General features: G+C 35.2%; 2 protein-coding genes across 12 annotated transcripts in view; one reads left to right on the top strand and one right to left on the bottom strand.

Moving 5' to 3' along the window:
* Window positions 1-8: 8 nt before the first annotated feature.
* Window positions 9-12270, bottom strand: LOC143642769 (RNA ligase 1-like). The gene is made up of 7 exons (XM_077111561.1): window positions 11965-12270; window positions 9214-9331; window positions 7294-7389; window positions 6463-6579; window positions 3651-3848; window positions 2281-2450; window positions 9-773 (listed from the first exon to the last, which is right to left on the bottom strand). Exons 1-7 carry the CDS (start codon window positions 12220-12222, stop codon window positions 585-587), a joined length of 1146 nt encoding a protein of 381 aa, XP_076967676.1. The 5' UTR covers window positions 12223-12270; the 3' UTR covers window positions 9-584.
* C7H12orf50 (chromosome 7 C12orf50 homolog) overlaps window positions 12083-20385 on the top strand; it is a 38824-nt gene continuing 30521 nt past the window's right edge. For 2 of the 11 annotated variants that reach the window (XM_077111549.1, XM_077111550.1), the window contains exons 1-3: window positions 15723-15965; window positions 17948-18067; window positions 18445-18565. In XM_077111549.1, coding sequence (XP_076967664.1) covers window positions 15912-15965; window positions 17948-18067; window positions 18445-18565 — 295 coding nt within the window. In that variant the 5' untranslated portion in view covers window positions 15723-15911. The other 9 variants (XM_077111558.1, XM_077111554.1, XM_077111553.1 and 6 more) reach the window with 9 other exon arrangements.

Below are 20385 nucleotides of genomic sequence, written 5' to 3'. Positions count from 1 at the left end.
TAAGACTGTCTAATAGGTAATACACTATGGTAGTTATCTATACGTTGTTTTTTTTTAATATTTACAATTTTTAAAGAGTATGAGGGTAACTAACATTTTAACATTTAAAATTGCTATTTTATATATACTTATATACATATTTATATGTTAGAAGTTTCTCAAATCCAAAGTTTTATATATATATAGGTTATGAGGTTGAACTGTATGTCTTAAGCATAAGAGTAAACTGAGCTTTAATTTAATTGAACTATTTAATTTTGAAAATAAATTATCTAAAATTGTAAAACTGTCATCTTTAAATGATTATTCTGGATAGAAATAGCCTTTGTACAAGCTTGGTAGCTTACTGTTACTTAAATGTTATTTATATCTTTAAGTTCAAAAGTTAAAATCATTTGCTGTTCTAAATAATATTCTGGATAGATACTTGCAAGCATAAAATTAATTTCTTCAAACAGTAGAGTTCATGTTGACTTACTCAACACTGAATAATGGGACCCTTGAAATATTTTACCTTTTAAACATGCTAGACTACTTAAGATTCAAATATAACAAATAAAGCTGATTTTAATTACATTTCCATTTTATACATCAAGCATTATGTCTTTGAGTCTCCCAAATTTCTGATTATCTAATTTTGAGAAATGATTAAACAAACACTTAGAATCAAAGGCATAGTCATATTTGTTCAGGTTCATGTTGATAATAACTGGTTTTGAATTCATATAAGTATCTGAAATTGGCCAGTGTAAACCAAGATGATGACGATGGACCTAGAAAGAAAAAAAGGGGCTTTAGTATCTGGATACTATCTTCATTCATTTACAGATGTTTATTTTGAGTGCTTATTATCTGCCTTTTACTCCATAGCTGTTCTCCTGACATATTACACATTTACCTGTTTAATGTTTATCTTTCCCATTAAAACGTGGGCTTCATAAAAACAGATATATTATTGGTTGACTCTACATTCCCAAAACCTGGAAACATGCCAAAAACATAAACAGGGGGCTCCATGAAAATGTAATGAATAGAGTTTATGCCGAGTTCAGAAGCTAGCCAGCTGAAAATCTGGATAGGCAGGCAAAGGAACCAAAGGGAAAATAATGTAATAGACCCCCAAGGTAAAAGAATGGTGTTTTTTACTCTAACTGTAGTTAGTTAGGTATGGTTAGAACATAAACAATGTGGATGTATTTGTGTGTTGTGGGAAGATGGTTCTGGAAAAATAAGCAGAGGCCAGATCAAGAACATTAATGTCATTAAAACTTTTATGCAGATGTCATTCTCATTCATTTATGAAGAATATACAGGGCAGGAATGAAACAAAGATACCATTTAGGAGCGTGATAAAATTCAAGCATGAATCTGGGCCTAAATTAAAGTAACAGCCAATTGGCTGGAAGACGTAGACAGTTTCGATAAATCAGAATCTTTAAGACCTAATATATGGATATATGAAGTAATGGAAAAGGGATTTAAAAATGATATCCAAATTTCTTGCTTCGGGGGGCGGGCCGCGGTGGCTCAGCGGGCAAAGTGCTTGCCTGCTATGCCAGAGGACCTCGGTTCGATTCCCGGCCCCAGCCCATGTAACAAAAACGGAGAAACAGAATACAATAAAACAAGAAAATGTTTAAAAATGTTTCCCTTTCTTCCTTCCTTCCTTCCTTCTATCCTTCCTTCCTTCTCTCTGTCTTTCCTTTAAAAAAAAAAAAAAAAATTTCTTGCTTCGGTGAACTCTGTAGATTCAAAAGGTTGATATAACTAGGTCCTGTTTTGATCATTACAATTTTCAGGTAACTGTTAGAAGTCAAATAAATAAATCCAGGAGACAGGTAGGAAGGGCATAATGTATAAAATCACTCATTTTGTATATCAACTGTCACTCTGACACTCTTCTTACCCTACAGATTACACAATCTAGTAAATTTGGGAAATGCTGATTTAAACGAAGTTAAATAGTGCAAGTATCTCAAAGATTACTAATGTACAAAATGATTATCTAAGAAACAGATATGGAATATGCAGCCTTTTCCAGACATTCTGATTAATTAATCTTTTTATTTCTGAGGAGCATCTTATAGAACCACAGCTCCTAAGAATTGACCTTGGGAGACACTGTTTTAGCATATGAAAAATGGTAGCATGTGAAATAAGGAAATTAAAATTTCTTACTGCAAACCAGAGTTGCTCCTTTGTAGAGGATTTTAGTGCCCTCTGTATTCTGTTGTAGAAATACAAGACAATATAACCTCAAAAGCTATTTTGTGCCATTACCTTGATTAGACAGCCATCATTGCAATGCCATACTATTCCTTCAATTTTACCCTCTCTGCAACCTTCAAACCAAGATAACAGATCATTGTGCTTCAGTGTAGGCAGACTTCTTATTTGAAATGCTCCATGTGGTATAAGAAGATGTAATGGATGCTTCTTGCTTCCTAATCCTAAATTATAAAATCTGCTATTAGCCATATTTTTCAAAGGAACTTTTCAGGCAATAAAAAATTTACCTCTCCAAATTAAAAAAAAAAAAGCCATTTTAAACAATTAGGAATCAGGTCACCAAAAAGTTAGTTTCTTGAAGAGAGGTATAATACAAGTCCATTAGGTCCTGTTCTCACTCAAAAGTGATGTCTTAACCAATTATAGCCAAATTCTACCTTCATGTACTCTATAACCCAGTGTCAGCAAACTAAAGACCTGTGGACCAAATCTAGCTAGACACCTATTTTTGTAAATAAAATTTTATTGGAACAGAGCCATACCTATTCATATATGTGTTGTTTATGGCCCTTTCAGAAGTACAGACCACAAAGCCTAAAAATAATTACTGCCTAGCTTTTTAAAGAAACAGTTCACGAAGTCCTGCACTATACCATTAGCAACATTTATTTCCCATTCAATTTTTGCCATACAGCTGCATGACAACTCTGATTATTTGTATAATTACTATTAGCTCCTTTACACCTGCCAATTCATCCACTTGTGATCTCTATATAGGATTTGTGGTATTCCAGCTTTAATGTTCTTTGGCCTATTTTCTCATGCCCCTGTCCACAATGTATTCTATAGTGCCCTCAGTACTTGCATTCAAGTTATTTATTTTGGTGCTTGAGATACCGTTTAGTGCCAGTTCTTTATTTTATTTTAAACCCCTCCCTGCCTTGCTCCAAACCCTTGCTGCACTGAAAGCTCTCTAGAAGCAAAGACTTTTTTTCCTTTTCATTAAGTGCTTATCATAGTGCATTATTAAGGCAGCTATTTACTTACTCTTAGCTATTGTAATTAATGCTAAACTAATTACCTGGGCATGTGAACTACATTTTTAATCAACTCAGTTCACCTAAATTTTAAAAAGCAATGAAAAGCTGCATCTGCGTAGATGAGTTTTCATATACAGGTCTGTAATGCCATCACAACAAAGACTGAAGAGAAGCTCAAGAAACCTTTTACATGAATAAATCAAACTGGTTAGAGTCAAGCATGTATTTTTCCACAAACAGAAATGGCTTTAATCCTATGAAATTATTTAACCTAGCTTTTCATTGTATGTGGTACATGTTTCTTATTTTAGTTGACCATAACGAGTTTTCTTTATGAAAGACAGACAGTGACTAGCGCTGAGCAGGAAGCACTTTACTCACCATATGGGTTTCCATTAATATTTGTTCCTATAAGCTCCAATGTTTGTTCTAAGAGATCTGATAATGGCACTGCACTAATTTCCAAAAGTCCAGGATCTTCAGGGTGATGCTTCAGTACCAGAGCAATTTCAAATTCATAATTAACTACAGAGGAATGCCAGCAGTACTGTTTGTTGTTTTTCTCCACTGGTACCCATCCTATCATTTAAAGAAAAAAAAGTTTTACTATGTTGTTTTTCTTCCGATTGAGATTACAGGTAAGTTTTCCTTTTTAATTTAATTTAAATATTCTCTATTTCCTGGATGTTCTAACACTGAGACATCACTTTGAAAAATTATCAAGAACTCTGCCTGCTGAGCCACCATGGCCCACCCAAAAAAAAAAAAAAAAAGTATTTGTAATGTCCCTTTGGGGGAATGGTGAGAAAGGGGGAAAATTCAACTTCCCCAAGTGAAGAATTCTTGATATTCTCACAAGCAGTTGAGACAACCAAAGCAATAGGCTCAGCACCCAATCTTGGGGTTTGTTCTTTTGAAACTTAACCCTGCAAAGGGACAGGCTAAGTCTACTTAATATTAGGCCTAAGAGTCATCCCCAAAAGAACCTCTTTTGTTGCTCAGATGTGGCCTCTCAGCCAACATGACAATCAAACTCACCGCCCTCCCCCTCTCTATGTGGGACATGATTCCCAGGGGTGTGGACCTTCCTGGCAATGTGGGACAGAAATCCTAGAATGAGCTGGGACCCAACATCAAGAGATTAAGAAAACCTTCTCGACCAAAAGGGGGAAGAGCGAAATGAGACAAAATAAAATGTCAATGGCTGAGAGATTCCAAATAGAGTCTAGAGGTTATCCTGGAGGTTATTCTTAGGCATTAAATAGATACCATCTTTTTAGTTACGCTGTAATGGAGAGGCTGGAGGGAACTGCCAGAAAATGCAGAGCTGTGTTCCAGTAGCCATGTTTCTTGAAGATGATTGTATAATGATATAGCTTTCACAATGTGACTGTGTGATTGTGAAAACCTTGTGTCTGATGCTCCTTTTACTACCTTTTTCATTCAGATTAAAAATAAATAATAGGAACAAATGTTAAAATAAAATTAGATTGAAATGCTAGTGATCAATGAAAGGGAGGGGTAAGGGGTATGGTTTGTATGAATTTTTTTCTGTTGTACTTTTTTTCTTTTTCTGAATTGATGCAAATGTTCTAAGAAATGATCATCATGATGAATATATAACTATGATATTGTGAATTACTGATTATATATGTGGAATGGAATGATCATATGGTAAGAATGTATTTGTTATGTTAAAAAATTAAAATATTAATTAAAAAATTGTAGGATGAAAACAATTAGCAAGAAAGTTAAGTTTTACCATTTTTCTTTAATCATAAAAGTTCAATTAGTATTTGTTGAGAAATTAACCCACGTTTGATTATTCATTGCAGAGCACTCAACATTTCCTTACTTAAAAAATTTACCCAATTCAGAAAGAATTGAGCATGTCTCTAAGACATAGCATTAAAACTTTTTTAATAGAATAAGTTTTCTCTTTATCTTCTCTTAAGGTTCAGGACATTGGACATATTCTAGTATTCCACAATTTACTGAATTGTTCCAACATTTACTGAACAATTTACAGATTCTATATTTATTGAGTATTATTGCAATTTCCTTCGTCAGTCTTGTTACCAGAAAAGACTCCCTGATTTGGGGGGAATTCTTTATAATACAAAACTAGGGCACATACACCATTGTACTCAGCACACATCTGGCCTCATCACTTACCCAGATTACTGTAAATATCTCTTTGCTGGTCTTCCAGCCTCCAAAAAAATCCAATAAAGCCTACCTTTACTTTTACCATATTCTATTTCTAAAATTTAAATTTAGCCTTGCCATATCCTTGCTTAATTAAAACCATCATCTTCAGGATGAACTTTAAACTCCTTTAAGTAGAATAAAAGACCTTTTAAGATCTGAGCCCATTCCAATATTCAGCCCCAACTTTTATAATCTCCCCAAGATGTCTACAGCCTACAACTTTCCTACAATGATGTGTTTTTCTGAAATTTTCAAATTTTATTCTCTCCCCTCTTTCTGGGAGTATGCCTAGGCTAACTAACATCCCTCTTCCTTACCAGCTGATTTCCTAGTTCTTAAGTTTCAGTACAAACATCAGTTCCCCTTGGAAGTGTTTTCTAATCACCACAGGTTGAACTAGGAAGTTTCCAAGGACAAGAGGTCTGACCTTCATTTTGATATTACCAGAACCCAAAACAGTACTTTGCTCATAAATGGCATTCAAGAAGTGCCTGCTGGCTAGACCTTATTCTGGGGTATCTTCCTACCTGGTGTATCTTCCCAAAAATACTCTAGAAAAACTGCTTGTGAGTCACCTATTTTCAATTCCCTTCGTTAAGATATTTTTCTGGTATATTAACAAGAATACACTCATGCACACTGTTATCCCCACTCTCAAGATAAAAACTTCATTATATCATCTATCCTGAAAAAGACTTCAAGGCTATCCCTGCTAATTGCTTTCTTAATTTTCAGAGACTAGCTAGTTACATTGCCATCTTAAAACACAAGAAGACATTTTGCTATGAAATACCTTTGGTATAAGCTGCAAGGCTTCACAAAAATTTGGTTCAGAAATTCTGTATTATTTAATAACTATCAGTAATATAGATAAGTAATATGAAGGACATGATTAAAATTAAATTCTATAATCTGACTGAACAGATTTTGTTCTCTATACTAGTTGACACAAAATTGCATTTCAGAAGAGATTTCCTAATACCGGGAATGTGTCCATTTTCATCAGGAACCGGATTCCCATTTAGCTGTTCTATTTCCTTCGCTGGTATCCAGCACTCTGGAACAGGTTTGAAGTCCTCCTCAACATTCCAAAAAAATTCTAAAAGAGTCAGATAATCAGACATACGGCAGCACTTTAAAAAATATAAAATATTGAACAGATTCAAGTTGGAAACAGAACCAGTAATAAGCCCCATAATATCAGGTATCATTGTAACTATTTTCTATGTATTATCACCATAATATAACTATAGTTCTAAGAGTTAGGGGACAACACTTTAAATTTTCAATTTTGAACATACTACCACTTGGATGTTGTAGATAATAGTCTATAACTGTCAGTATGTGTAGATTTATGATGAATTTAATTTTTATGGACTATGAAGACGTACATGTATGCTATACACATAAATAAATGTAGCTATTTATGAATGATTGTATATATCTACTGTATACAATATTTAGAAGAATTTTAATGTAAAATTAAGAATATCAATTTTTCTGAGATTTGTGCCTGATGTATAAAATTACATATTTGTCTCTTTCGTACAGACTAAAAATCAAGTAGTGACACTCTTCAATAATATATGCAGTAATTCATACATTTTAATAAAATTGACCCATACTATAATGAAGACACATTTTAGAAATATCAGAAAAAATTTTTGAAGAGTACTTTCATATATAGAAACATTCAATTATATTTACTGTTTTTCCAAAGTATCTAAATTGTACAGAAGGATCTAATGTATAAATATAATAAAGAAGCCATGTATTTCAGCTATTTAAATCATGACAAAAAAACCCCACCAACCTTTTGAATTTTCTTGTGAATGTAGAAATTTCTTAAATCTTGTCTCAGCTTGCTTGCTGGGTTTTCTGTCTAGCCGAGCCCAAAGGTATGGCTGACCTAAAAAATAATAAAAGAAAAAGTATAAGAAACAAGCAAAAAAAAATTGTCAAAAACATTTTAAAATAGAATTTTTCTATAAATAGAAGGGCATCGTCTGTAGAAGACAGGAAAATATGCAGCCAGAGAGACATACACAACCTGTTGGTATCTGATGTTGTTAGAAGATTTATTTCTTTGGTTAAACAATGATGGGGATGAAATAAAAAATATTTGATCCTTTCATACTTAAAGTCACATTTTATTAGCATTTATGAGAAAATAGGCTATGTCTATACATAACTGAAAACAACCACATATTTCTATTCACACCTCTCCTGAAAGTTTATGTGCTCAAAGGGTTAATTCCAGCAAGCTTGAAATTAGTCTGAACTGTTTTGCATGGAACTGACCCCAGTTCATATATTGATTAACAGTGTTGCTTTGTAATCGGGTCTCTGGAGTTTCAGGGTGGTTTGCCAACATTTTTTATTAATAACAAAGTCTGATGATTTTTACCTGGTTTTAGTGGAACCCACAGAGAATTATGCCTTTAAGGCTGGTTACTTAGCATGATCAACGAAATATAAAAACACCCAGCTGAGACTCCTATTTGAACTCCCTAGTTCCAAGGTGTTCCTTGTTTAAAAAAAAAAAAAAGACCTCTGGTTCCTTAACCAATAAAGTGTGTCTTGTCAGGGTCTTGCAGGAGAAAAACAGAAGCTTGCACCTAGCCTCTCCAGACCACTTTCTATCAGACAGTCTTTGGCTGTTTTGCATACCCTTGCTATGTTGTAAATCCATTTTCTGAAATAAACTATAGATTTGTAAGCACTGTCATTTTGGGTCCTGCCAGTCTTCTTAAGCAACCCAACCCTATTTAACTGCCACCATTATGCATACTCACACATGACACACTGAAACTTCTTACTATAAAAGCCTGAAATAATTATTTCGAGTTCCCTCAAATATATAAACCAGAGGTTTATTTGAAAAAATTTTAATTACACTCTGATTCATTCTGATTTACCTGTTAGCTAATATGAGGAACCAAGTTGAAACTGTATTCCAGAAAAGGATAAAACTGTATTCCATCATTTCTGGTCAAATGGACCTTTTGTTCTTTATACCAGTAAACATAAAACATTCATACATCTCAGAAAAGATTTGCTGGTACCAGGAATGTGTCCATTTTACCAGGCATCGAGAATCCCATTTAACTGTTCTATTTCCTATACTGGAATCAAGAGATAGTATCATCCAGAAGCAATCACAAAGAGTATTTCTCCCCTTTCGATCCTTTAAAAAAAAAATTAACATAGTTGACATTAATTTCTATTTGAGTTTCTACCTCTTAATTAAATGAAATAAATCAGACCCTGTCAGTAGTAATAAAACAGATGGAATCAGCATTGGGATCAGTGGGATGAGGACAAGCTTTAGAGTCAGACAAACCCAGTTTTCATTACCAGTTCAGTCATTTATTAACCATATGGTCTTGGGGTAATCATTTAAGTTCTCTGAGCATTACTTTCCAATCTGTGAAATGGAGAGATTTATTGTGTGACTTTGCAATAACATGTATAAAGCATGTATCATACTGCCTGGTCCTTAATGGGTGTTAAAGAAATGTTAGCTACCTTCCTTTCCTTACCAAGAGAAGAAATACAATAATATAACAAATAATTATAATATAACAACTGTGATTTTATTATTTTGCCATTATACTTATCCTTTATCCAAGGGTTTATGAAGAGCAAATACCCATTTCAGATTTATATAATTTGTAAAGTGATTAAGAAAAATAAGTAGTATTTGTAGTAGAATATTATAGTTTTCTTTTACCTTTGTAGTTAGTAACATAACAACATGTTCCATCCACTTTTTCTGTTGGAATTGCACTGTATATATCTGCATCTAATGCCTTGTGATTTATAGTTTCAGTTGCCAAAACTTTAAATGGCTTTAAAAAGAGAGAGAAAAAACTGGTTTAAGATAGACAGCCTCTTGCCTTTGTGTACACACCCTCACCTGGAATGCTCTTAATATCTTCTATTCACCATTCAAGACAATTTAAAAATATTTCTTTGGTGAAGTTTTCCCAAATCACCCACACACAAATATGTAATTATTTACAGGTTTGCTTTATCTACCAAAATGAGTCTGACACCAGGAACCACATACATGTCCATACAGCAGTGCATCCGTAGCAAAGATGTCCACTGTATTCATTTACTTGACAATTAATTACTAAATGCTTGCTATGGGTTAAGCATTGTCTGTGGCACTCGAAATACTAAGGAGAACAAGAAATACCTGCCTTCATGGAACTTATATTTTAGTGAGGAAGAAAACAACAAAATGCATGATACTATCAATGTTAGCTCTAATAACTGCTAAGAAAAACAAATATGATAATGGAAGAGGAGAGGAATGGGGGGCTATTGTAGATAAGAACACGGAAGCACTCTCTGAGGAGGCAACAGTTAAGCAAATTTGAAATGAGGGAATAAACCAGGTAAATACTTGAACAAAAAGGTCCCAAGTCAGGCGGCTGCTTGATGTTTAGACTATAGCAGCCATTGTGGCTGGAGCAGAGTACAGGAAGAGACAGTTCATGTGTTTAATTAACTAAAGCAATTAGGTACTACTGGTGGTTTAATGCAAGTATTTCCCAATCATAATTTTCATATGTTCTAAGACTAAATCTATTCCACACGCCTTGAAACTTTCTCCCCACTTTTACAAACACAAACATTTTTGTGATTTACAGAATCTGAAGTTTTTAAATTTGGTTTGCTATGAGTCTAAATGAGGATCTGGTGATGTCCTACCTCAAGCCACATTCTGAGGAAGCAAGGAAGATAGTTTATATATTTGGGGGGGGTGGCACAAAGACCATTTTAGCATAATTAATTCTTACCCTGACTTTTTTTGGTGCCTTTTCCCTCCTAGTACAGTTAACATGAATTTCTATTTTCTACATGTGAGTTTCTACAAAAATCAAAGTTAAAATGCTTTCTGGTTTGACTTGTTTTCATATGCTTTTCCTCTTCAACTGGTATTTCATATTTGATATGTATTAACTGCCATCATAAGCACAGATTACAGGACATATAATTAATCATTTCCTCAAAGCAATTACATTAGTCAACCTGCATTGTGGTGGTTCTTGCATTTGTCTAAATATTTCAGTTCCTAGACTCTGAAAAGAATCTTAATTTCCAAAACAGTTTTATCCTTAATTTAATTTTATATTCTAAAAATTGTCTAGAAACATTATAAAGTTCAACAAGCACTCTTTTGGAATTCATATCTGCTTGAAGGAAAATTAACAACCCCTGATGCTTTCTCAACCTTAACACGGACTTCTTATAACAGACATTCCAGCATTAAACTTAAATGCTTGAGACAACATCAACTGTAGTGGCTTAACATTTATTTGCTTATTTACTTGCAAAATGCCCAAGCAGGCAAAAAAAAAAATTCTTCTATCAAATAAGTCTCTTTCTTGATTCTGAGTTAGGCTTCACTTTGATTAGTTTTCTTCACTGTAATCTGATTTTCCCATGTATTCTCATAAATCTTTTACTTCGAATATTTTATTAAGGAGTTTCACTTTAATATTCATCCAAGAATCCTTGCGGTCATTTATTCAACAAAGTCCGAGTGCCTAGTTTGTAAAAGGCATTGTCCAAAACCATGTAGGAGAAATAAGACTCAGACGAAACATCAAGTAAAACTGTAAATAATAACCCAAAGCTGCTCACTATTCTATCTTAACATGTCATCTTGTACACTCAGTACCATTTCTATTCTGTTCTAATTCCTTGCACAGTGATACTCAATAATTGAGGCTGATTTCGATTCATTTACGCCCCCCCCACCACACCACACACACACACACACACACACCATTAAAACTACTAAGAATGATTTGCTCTTATTTTTTTCTTAGCTTTTTGCATTGAGAGTACTCATTTATCACGTTCAGCTTTATCGGTAGTAAATAATTGGGGGTCCTGCTGATCAAGGACGTTACTACATATGACACAGGTTGTTACTGTTCATCAACCAGCATTTTCTGAGAACCGACCAAAAACCTTGAGATCGGGACACCACAGTTAGAAGCAAGTCAGTAATCACTAATAACGTGAGGCCTATCTTTTGTGGCACCCTAATTGAGCCACCGGTTCCTAGGTTAGAATGGTAAAGCAAGTCTTCAACATCTTCACTGGGTCACCACACTCTTGAACATAGTAAAGCCTATTCGGTGATTACAGAAATACTTAGGGGTTTTCCCCAAAAGGTACTAACCTGATGTTAGTGGAAAAGGAACATTCCTTAGGATATGGGATTTCAATTTCCATGAAAGGGTAAGTCTGAATCGTCTGCTCTGAACCATCCTCTCACCGCTTCCCTCCCTTACAAATAAAAAGGGAGCAGAACCGTGACCCCACACGCCAGACCTCCCCAGCGGAACCAAAGAAAAGTTTCCGGCCTGCAGGGGTGCGGGGCTTTGGGTTCAAGTAGAATCAGCGGGACCAGGAGGGGCCCACGCGTGGCCACCCAGCTGGGCCCCGCGCTTTTCCATACCTGATGCTCCCTTTTGGCCGAGGGCTCTTCTTTCACCTCCGTCACAAACACACACGGCATTTTCCGCTGCACCGAGCCCAGGCGCCTCATGGTATATCTAACAGGCGGTGGAGTGGAGAGCGCACTTCCACGTCGCACCAGGGTCGGATGCCCGCAGTCAGCCGAGGACCACTGTGGGACCGCCACACACGTTCGGCGTACAGACCTCGCGGCAGGACCCCGGCGTCGCCCAGCGGAGAGCGAGGCGCGGGGACGCATGCCCGGAAGCGGCCACTCGGCCGCGGCGTCCTCTGGGAGTTGTAGTGCCGGGACCCGGGCGCGCGCATGCGCCCTCGCGTGAGTCGCCCGCGTGAGCCGCCCGCGTGTTTTCCCTTGGGGTTCGGATGGCCATGAAAATTCAAGATCCGTTTCTCGGTGTGTGCTTTGCCTAGTAACCGATGATATTTTTGAAAATTAAATAACATCAAGATGTAAGTGATAAATCTTTTCAGATGACGATTTAACGCCATTCTGATGAGGCCCACTTGCCTGGTCTCTAATCCCCGGGAGAAGCACTGTAGAAGTTTAGAAATATCTAGAGACATTATAATCCCCCAGGCGGAATGGAAACTGCTTTTCCAGAAAGAATGTTAGAAAATTCTTCTACTTTTAAAACACACTGGATCAAAAAAAAAAAAAGTTACCGTTTGGACTACGCCTCATTGTATAGCATATGATAGGGATGGGTTCTGATGTTCTTTCCCTAGTGAGTTCCAAGTTTATCCTTAGATAAATCCCACGGCACACGAATACCAACAATTAAATTTCAACCTATTCATAGAAATCTCAATCTTAAATATGAGTTCCAACAGAGTTTAAATGGCCTAAGTAATTAGACTCAATAGACTTCTGAGCTAAATACAGCTTTTTGTGGCCATTTTGCTTAAGGGAAGGTTGGAGAGTAAATGATAAAACAATGACTGGATAAAATAAATATTACATATTAAAAATGGTAGCGTTTCTATCTCATTTCAACTTATCCTCAGCATAAAGTTATAGGGGAGTTTTGAGTTTACAGCCATCCTTTGTCCTTGGAAAAGTTCTGAGATTCACTTCTCTAATATTCTGTACAGCACCTGTCTGCCACCCCAGCATTTTATTGAGCTCTTGGGGGACATTAAAAAGCAATATCTGACTTGGAAGTATTTATATAATAAGGAGGTTCCCAAAGAATAAAATATCTCCTTATAAAGTTCACTTTTCTTTGTAGATTGGTGGAGGGGGGGGTAGGAGGTGGGGGCGAGGTGGTGGGATTTGCCATTTCAAAGTATTTATGTTCTCTTCTGTCTTAAATTTTTTATAGGAAAACACGAAAATGAAAAAAAAGTACAAAACAAACAAGAAACATAAAATCACCTGATTCTGGGTGTGAGATACTGGGACAAGAAACTTATTATTTTATAGTCAAGCACCAGCGACTTTTGTTCAACCAGGGGAATCCTAAAAAGCCAGTTGTCTCATGGGTCTTAAAGAGCCGACAAATAACCCTCACAGCTATCAACTCTCATTTTCCAAACTGCCACGGAATTTTGTAGGTTCAACATTCTGTCATTTCTGAGAACGGATCACCTTCCAAAACATTCCAGTTGCCCTTTGAATAGTAGCAGCAAGGCAAACCATCTCTCCAGAACAAGTTTCATCAGCGCCTAGTGCAAGGTATCTGGCAGAAAGAGAGGAGTCCAAGTCCAGGAATTAGCACAAGACCATTTCAGAGCTTTAAACTGGACTCCTCCTCTGCTGGTAGCAGCCGGCAGCTTTGCCCAATTCTCTTGAACCTTAAGAGACACCAAGGAGTTTCTACCAGACCCTGGTATGTAGAGTTACAGAATTTAAAACTACAAGAAAGACTTTCTTCTCTGACAAATGTGTCGGTATTCTAGCATGCCCCAAAGATGAAAGACACCCAGTGTGAGTCTACCTTGGCTGCCACAAAGTACTTAACAGAATTTGCAGGCCTACCTCCAGCTATGAAGGCAAATTTCCCATCTTTCTTTACAGGGAATAAAAATCCTCATTGGTAGGGCCATAGCTTTTCTTGAAAGAGTAGTGTAAATTTTACAACAGGAAAGAAGAAAATAGAAGTGAAGAGAGAAGAGAATAAGGAAAAAAGGGGGTGAAAGGTAGATGTTAGAGTTCCAGGCACTTTTGTGGGGGGGTAGGGGAGTGCATGGACCAGGAATTGAACCCCAGTCCCGCATGGAAGGCGGGCATTCTAACCACTGAACTACCCGTGCACCCCCAGGTACTTTTGAAACTACTTATGTGTAAAGATCTATTTACTGTTCTCTGCAATGACGAAAAGTTTTCCCACTTGGGTTTGACCTGTTTACGCCTGACTATTTGAGGTAAAAGCATCTTTTCAGCCTTTCCCGTCTGTATACCATGAATTCTCATAATGGCTTTAACCATGATGTTACATGTGATCATGCAATGATCGTCTTAGTAACGTATAGTCTGATGCAGCTACAAGTTCATACGTGGACAGGGAACTTATTTGGAGGCAAAGTCCATTAAAAATATTCCTTAGTGTGGTGTTTCTAGTAACCTGTATGCATAAGATAGGCACTTTGTTTTAGAGGTAGAAGGTAGGGCAAAACAAAAGTCAAGGTGTTATATTTGTCTATATATTATATAAATTTACTAATATTTTCAAGGGTTTAACCAGATCTTTATTCTCTACTTCATTTACTACTAGTTTTGTCAAGATCTTTGTATTATTTTATCTTACTTATAGTTATAGATGAACAATTCTTTTCTCAATTTTAGTTTCTTGTTTTATTTTCTAGATTTTTATCCTAATACATTGTTCAAAAGTTGATACCAATTTAGTCAGTTTTACTTAAACTGCTATGGATATCATAGTTGCCTTGGCCTTTTCAAACTTCCAATTTAAAGTACATTCCAATTTAAGAATACATTTGATCTACTATAATCTCCTATTCTGTCAGTATTTTCTAAGTCAGTTACTATGAATATTTTTATTGATTGCTGCTAGATTCTAGTTCTTTTAGTAAAGATACTAAGATGAAGATCTCTATAACTGCCAACTGAAATGTCTCATTCTGGGAATCAGAATGCTTCATTTGCTTTTCAACAAATTTTCAAAATTTTCAAATGCTTTCTGCCATAGGAAGAAGCTATTTCTCATATTATAATGGATGAAAAATGAATGTAGCTACCAGATGAATAAGTAGTTCAATTTATTTTCAGGTACCTATTAATCTATTATAAACCAAATGTGATTTTTTCCCAAACCAGGGCATAGCAGCAAGAACATTTTAAAATAATTTTGTCTTGGACTATGATTAACATATTTCCCTATTATTCATTCTTAAATTGTTAGTTTTGTTGCCAAACCACGTATAGATATAAGAGGATTTAGGAAATAGCTATTATTAACTTTTAAACTCTTTGTCACCTTTTAATTATGAGAGTAAGAAGTAATTTGTATATTTCATATTCAATCAGAAGATTGGCAGACAAAATATACTATTTTATTCTTACTACCCTTTTTAGGTTAATAGAATTGAGAGGAAGGGAAATATCGTACAATATTCACGAAGGTAAAAGTAATCTACAGTTACATGTGAGGTCATTTATGATGAGCAAACAATGAATTAGGTAACAATGCAGAAATTCTGGAAGTTTGAGTTTGTGTGCTGACTAGCAACCACTTTCAACATTTCTGCAAAGCTAGAGAAGGTATCTTCTAATTTAAATTTCTTTAAGAATTATCTATCGTGTAATATACTGTCAACAGGAGGTCAGTTTTAAAGAATAACTACTGATAGCCTGAAAGACTGGAAAAGAAATTCTTTTTCTCCCTTACACACTGATAGTTCTTATATTTGCGTTCCTGCAAGTCTTATATTTTAAGAAACATTGGATTAGCAGCAAGAGAGTTGAAAATGGCAGAAGTTGGGAATGACTGCTATTTCTTTTTTTATTCCACATGCATAAAGGTAAATATTGTACAATTTATGGTACTTCACATGCTTTAGCTTTACAGTAGGATGAGGGAAAATATAACAATAAATTGCATTGCTGAATCAAAGCTGTTCTCCCACAAAATATTTTATGTACTTAAAATCTAAACTAAAAGTTTATCATTTGTTTTTGATATATTGAATTTCTCTTAGGAAAATACGAGATAATTTAAAATTATGATTTGTTTTAAACCACCCTTATCTATCCCAGTTACATGCCTATGACTTTTTAATCCACATGTGCCTATATTATGCCTGCATTATATCTCCATGACACATCAAATTGTTAACGTTGAAACTTTATAGCATACATCACACTGTTTGGGTTAATGTGATTCCAGCCTTGTGAATTCATATAGTTGAAACAAGTCTAATTGATTCCTTATTTGAAATTCGTTAACCCAGTTACTGAATTTTTCCCTGTTAAAAGTATATGAAACAGCAATATTATAATAGCATGGCAGAAGAAAGATAAGTAATATAAATAGAGTAACCAAATCACAAATATGAATTAGCTTACAAAATTAAATAGGAAAAAAACTGTTAAAATAATCAAAGGGATTAGGATTAATGGATATCAGTGAAACCAAATAAATGTAGAAACTCTATAATTGGAGTGTCTTGCTTACGGCAAATGAACCCAATGAAAGAGACAATGGATTTGTTTTAAAGTGAGGGAAACCTGAACCTCTTTGACCATCCTCTGACTAACCGTAGAAATTATATCCATTCCTATCAACTGTTATTTTAAGATTAAGCCTGGATTATGATAATAATAATAGAATGTATGTTCTACATGGGCAGAACCTTTTGTCTATTTATTAGTGTATCCCCAGTACTTAGCACTGTGACTGGTAAGTGGTAGGTTCTCAAAAAAATAATTGAATGAATGAATAAAGAATAATTATAGCAATCTCAATACCTTATCTCACATAATTCTTAGAACAGTCCTGTAAGGAGAATATTTTTATTCCCTATTTACAAATTAGGAAACTAAGGCACAGAGAGAGTGAATAACATTAATTTTGTGCCTGTGGTGCAAGTAATGGGAGCCAGGATTTTGAATACTTGTTTATATGACTTCACAGTCCCTATTACTACAGAAAATCTGCAGACCCAGAAAAAAAAAGAGAAAGTGAAGACATAGTGGGAAGGGGGTAAAAAACAAGGAAACCAGGTAACTTGCATGAAAACGTAGAAGAATTTAATGGAATAGTTTTACTGTATGTTACCCATCTCTTTCCCCAAAGACACTGGCCTGCGGTTTTTCAACTGTGGATCTATGTGTAAGAGTACCTAGAATAAAAAGACAGTAATAGCAATTAATTGAAAGAAATATGTCTGTTTTGGTTTATTAAACTGTTGGTATGTTCATGTGTAGACACAGTTGATTACCTTTGTAGATCAAGGGCCTAAAGCATATAAACTTAATAATATGATTATTTAAAATTTTACAGTATGAAATTCAAGTTCCATTCATCTCCCTGTATAAACACACTTATTGTCTTCATAGACTAAGTAAGAAAGCAGATTATCCAATTAAAAGGATTATTAATAAAGATCATCTCCACAGTTAGAATATGGCTGGTGATTCTTAAAAATTTTGTCTGGCTTTCTTCTGAAAGAGAAATTAGTTATTAGATTGTTGGATTATAATCAAAATTAGCACTCATTTCTTATGTCTCTATCCTTAGTAAGTCATATGTGATAATTGGTAACAAAAGAGGTATTTTATCAGTGATTTGTAGCATATTGTACTAGTCATTTGATTGTCTTGTCAGTCTCTCACTAAAATTAGAATAATTGCTAAAATTAGATTTATAGCTTTATATTTGCAGTACCTATTTTTCTGATTCTGATTCAATCTACTTGTGTTTAATTAATTAGCAACGTATTGTGTTTGAACACTAACATTAACATAGTGGGAGTTATTTGCACTGTTTACTTTTTTCTTCTAGGGTTCCCAGTGCCGATTCCGACACTGTGAAGAGGCCCTTGGCAGTGACACTGTGTGCTCATTATGGAGAGAGGGGAAATGTTTAGATCCACTTTGCAGATTTAGACACATGGAAATGCAGGTAGAATTACTCAGCATCATCATTTTTCTTAAAAGTACCACCCTTCAGTAATATTGAACTATGCTTTTACAGCACTATAGAGAAATGATTATTTCACTGTATTTAATTTCTGGCTAAACTTAAATTCTTAGAAGAATGGCAAATATTTAATTTCTGGCTAAACTTGAATTCTTAGAATTTGGGGAAATGTGTTTCAGGAACATACATTGCATCTTTTAAAGAACTGTGCCAAGAAACACTGTGAGCCAGGATGCAGACATTATCTTAAGTCACTAATTACAATTGTTTTGTCATAGTATTTTCTTCTGTTGAGGCACATTGTGTTTATTGTAAATATGATATCTCATCATTACATTTCTCCCACCCCCTTTGTCTAGCAAAACTGCAGCATTTCATGTTTCTGGGAAACTCAACCTCTTGGTTGTGTGAAGATCAGTTGTATCTTTTATCACAGCAAACCTCGAAATATCAATGGACTATTTTTGCCACCAAGTAGCAGTGAGTATATTTTTTGAATAACATGGATATAGCATATTATAATCTGGTTCCAGAGTAGCAGCACAGACTTGACATGATAAATAAAATAAAGCAAGGCGAGTATTGCAGTTTTGTAGCCCGTAGATTATTGGGGATGATTCCATAATCATGAGAATGGACCATTAAAGAGTGAATAAAATATTGATGTAAACAAGAGGAAATTAAATTTTCTTCAATTTTATGGGTTTAAAATGTATTTTATTCATCTGAAAAGTGATAAGGCCACTGATCTCACTATGTAGGAGACTGTCCCAGCAGAACTTCACACAACTGAAGCCAAGCTCACAGGTCATGACCTTAACTTTGCTTCCTGTGAGTGTATCAAAAACCTACCTGGTAGGTGGGCAAAAGCAAGGGTTACATCTTTTTGCTTTTTGCAGAGCAACTTCCTTTATTTAAAAATTGTAGTTCTACCTAAGACTTCGTTTGTGGGGGGATTAAAATTCTATTGCTGCAAAAGATAGAATAGCATTTCAGCTCTAGCTTTCACTTCTTTGACAGTAGCCATGGCATAATTCAGTTAAATTATACTGAGTCTCTATTATGTGGTAAGCCCTAATGTAGGTTCTGAAAAGGGGTTATATAAACCACTATGCCCTAAAACAGTGAAGGTTAACTGAAGGTCCTACTTACAATGAGTTCATATCCACAACAATAGAATAGGTTTAAGAACATGTTTTTCTGGGGTATATACAACTTCAGATTGCCACAATGCGTGAATTTACTATCTTTCTAACTGGCTATTTCAAGACTAGAGGGAAATGAAGACTGCATCTCTGGGCAGAGGAAGGGTGTAATGTCTCTGTAGCTGAGAATTACTGGACTCTCTACTGTAAGACATTCCAAGGGTTAAGAGATATCTTCTTTAATTTCAATCTAGTAATCTGTCCCTTATATATGCCTTCCATTCTCTTCCCACTCTGGCTTCACTGTACTCTCTGCAATCATACTTCTGGTTAAGCCCGATTATTGGTCTACTCAGTGTCTGCATCCTTTACAGCTGAACATGGCTGCAGAAAAATATACAGCCATGCTGGCTGGATTAAATTCATGACCATGAGCCTCAAGTAGGTCCTTACTGCTAATCAGCTATCATTCTGCATCGTACTCGTCTGGTTTGTCCCTGCTCCCTTAAACCATTATTTCTTACCTTTTTCCCTTGTCTTAAAATTCCAGCACCTTCTTCCCATTTATCCTCTCTTCATTCCTAGGTGATGACTTGAGTCTTACTGGACTAAGAAACATAAAGCAAGAGACTTCCACAGATTTCCATCACTGCATCTACCCAACTACTGGCATCTGTACTTTGACCACTGTGACCATAGATGAACTTTCCATTCTATCAAAAGCCCATTCTACTTGTTCACTAGTTCTTACAATGAGGCTAAGTCAGCAATTCTTTCCTCTGTTTTCTGCATAATTATTTTCTCATTCTTACTAAATCATTTCTATCAGTACTCTGACATACATTTATTTCTATCATTATTAAAACATACAATTCTTCCTTATTGTAATCCAGTGTCTCACAAACTACCACCTTCCACTTTGCAGTAGTTCACCTAAAAAGGATTATCCTCATAACCAAATCTTCCCCTTTAATTATTTTTTTATTTTATTGTGAAAAATAACATGCATACAAAAAAGCAATACATTTCAAAATATAGTACAACAGTTAGTTATAGAATAGATTGCAGAGTTTGATATGGGTTACAGTTCCACAATTTTAGGTTTTTTCTTCTAGCTGCTCCAAGACACTGGAGACTAAAAGAAATATCAGTATA

The sequence above is a fragment of the Tamandua tetradactyla genome, chromosome 7 (genome assembly GCF_023851605.1).
Source record: "Tamandua tetradactyla isolate mTamTet1 chromosome 7, mTamTet1.pri, whole genome shotgun sequence".
Taxonomy (NCBI): domain Eukaryota; kingdom Metazoa; phylum Chordata; class Mammalia; order Pilosa; family Myrmecophagidae; genus Tamandua; species Tamandua tetradactyla.
This window is presented reverse-complemented; position numbering and strand designations above follow the sequence as displayed.

Coding starts and splice junctions, on each gene's coding strand:
- LOC143642769 (XM_077111561.1), bottom strand. CDS start 12,222: ATGCGTCCCCGCGCCTCGCTCTCCGCTGGGCGACGCCGGGGTCCTGCC. Junction 7,390..9,213: donor TTATGTTACTAACTACAAAG/GTAAAAGAAAAC, acceptor ATTATTTTTTAG/GTCAGCCATACCTTTGGGCT. Junction 6,580..7,293: donor TTCACAAGAAAATTCAAAAG/GTTGGTGGGGTT, acceptor TGACTCTTTTAG/AATTTTTTTGGAATGTTGAG.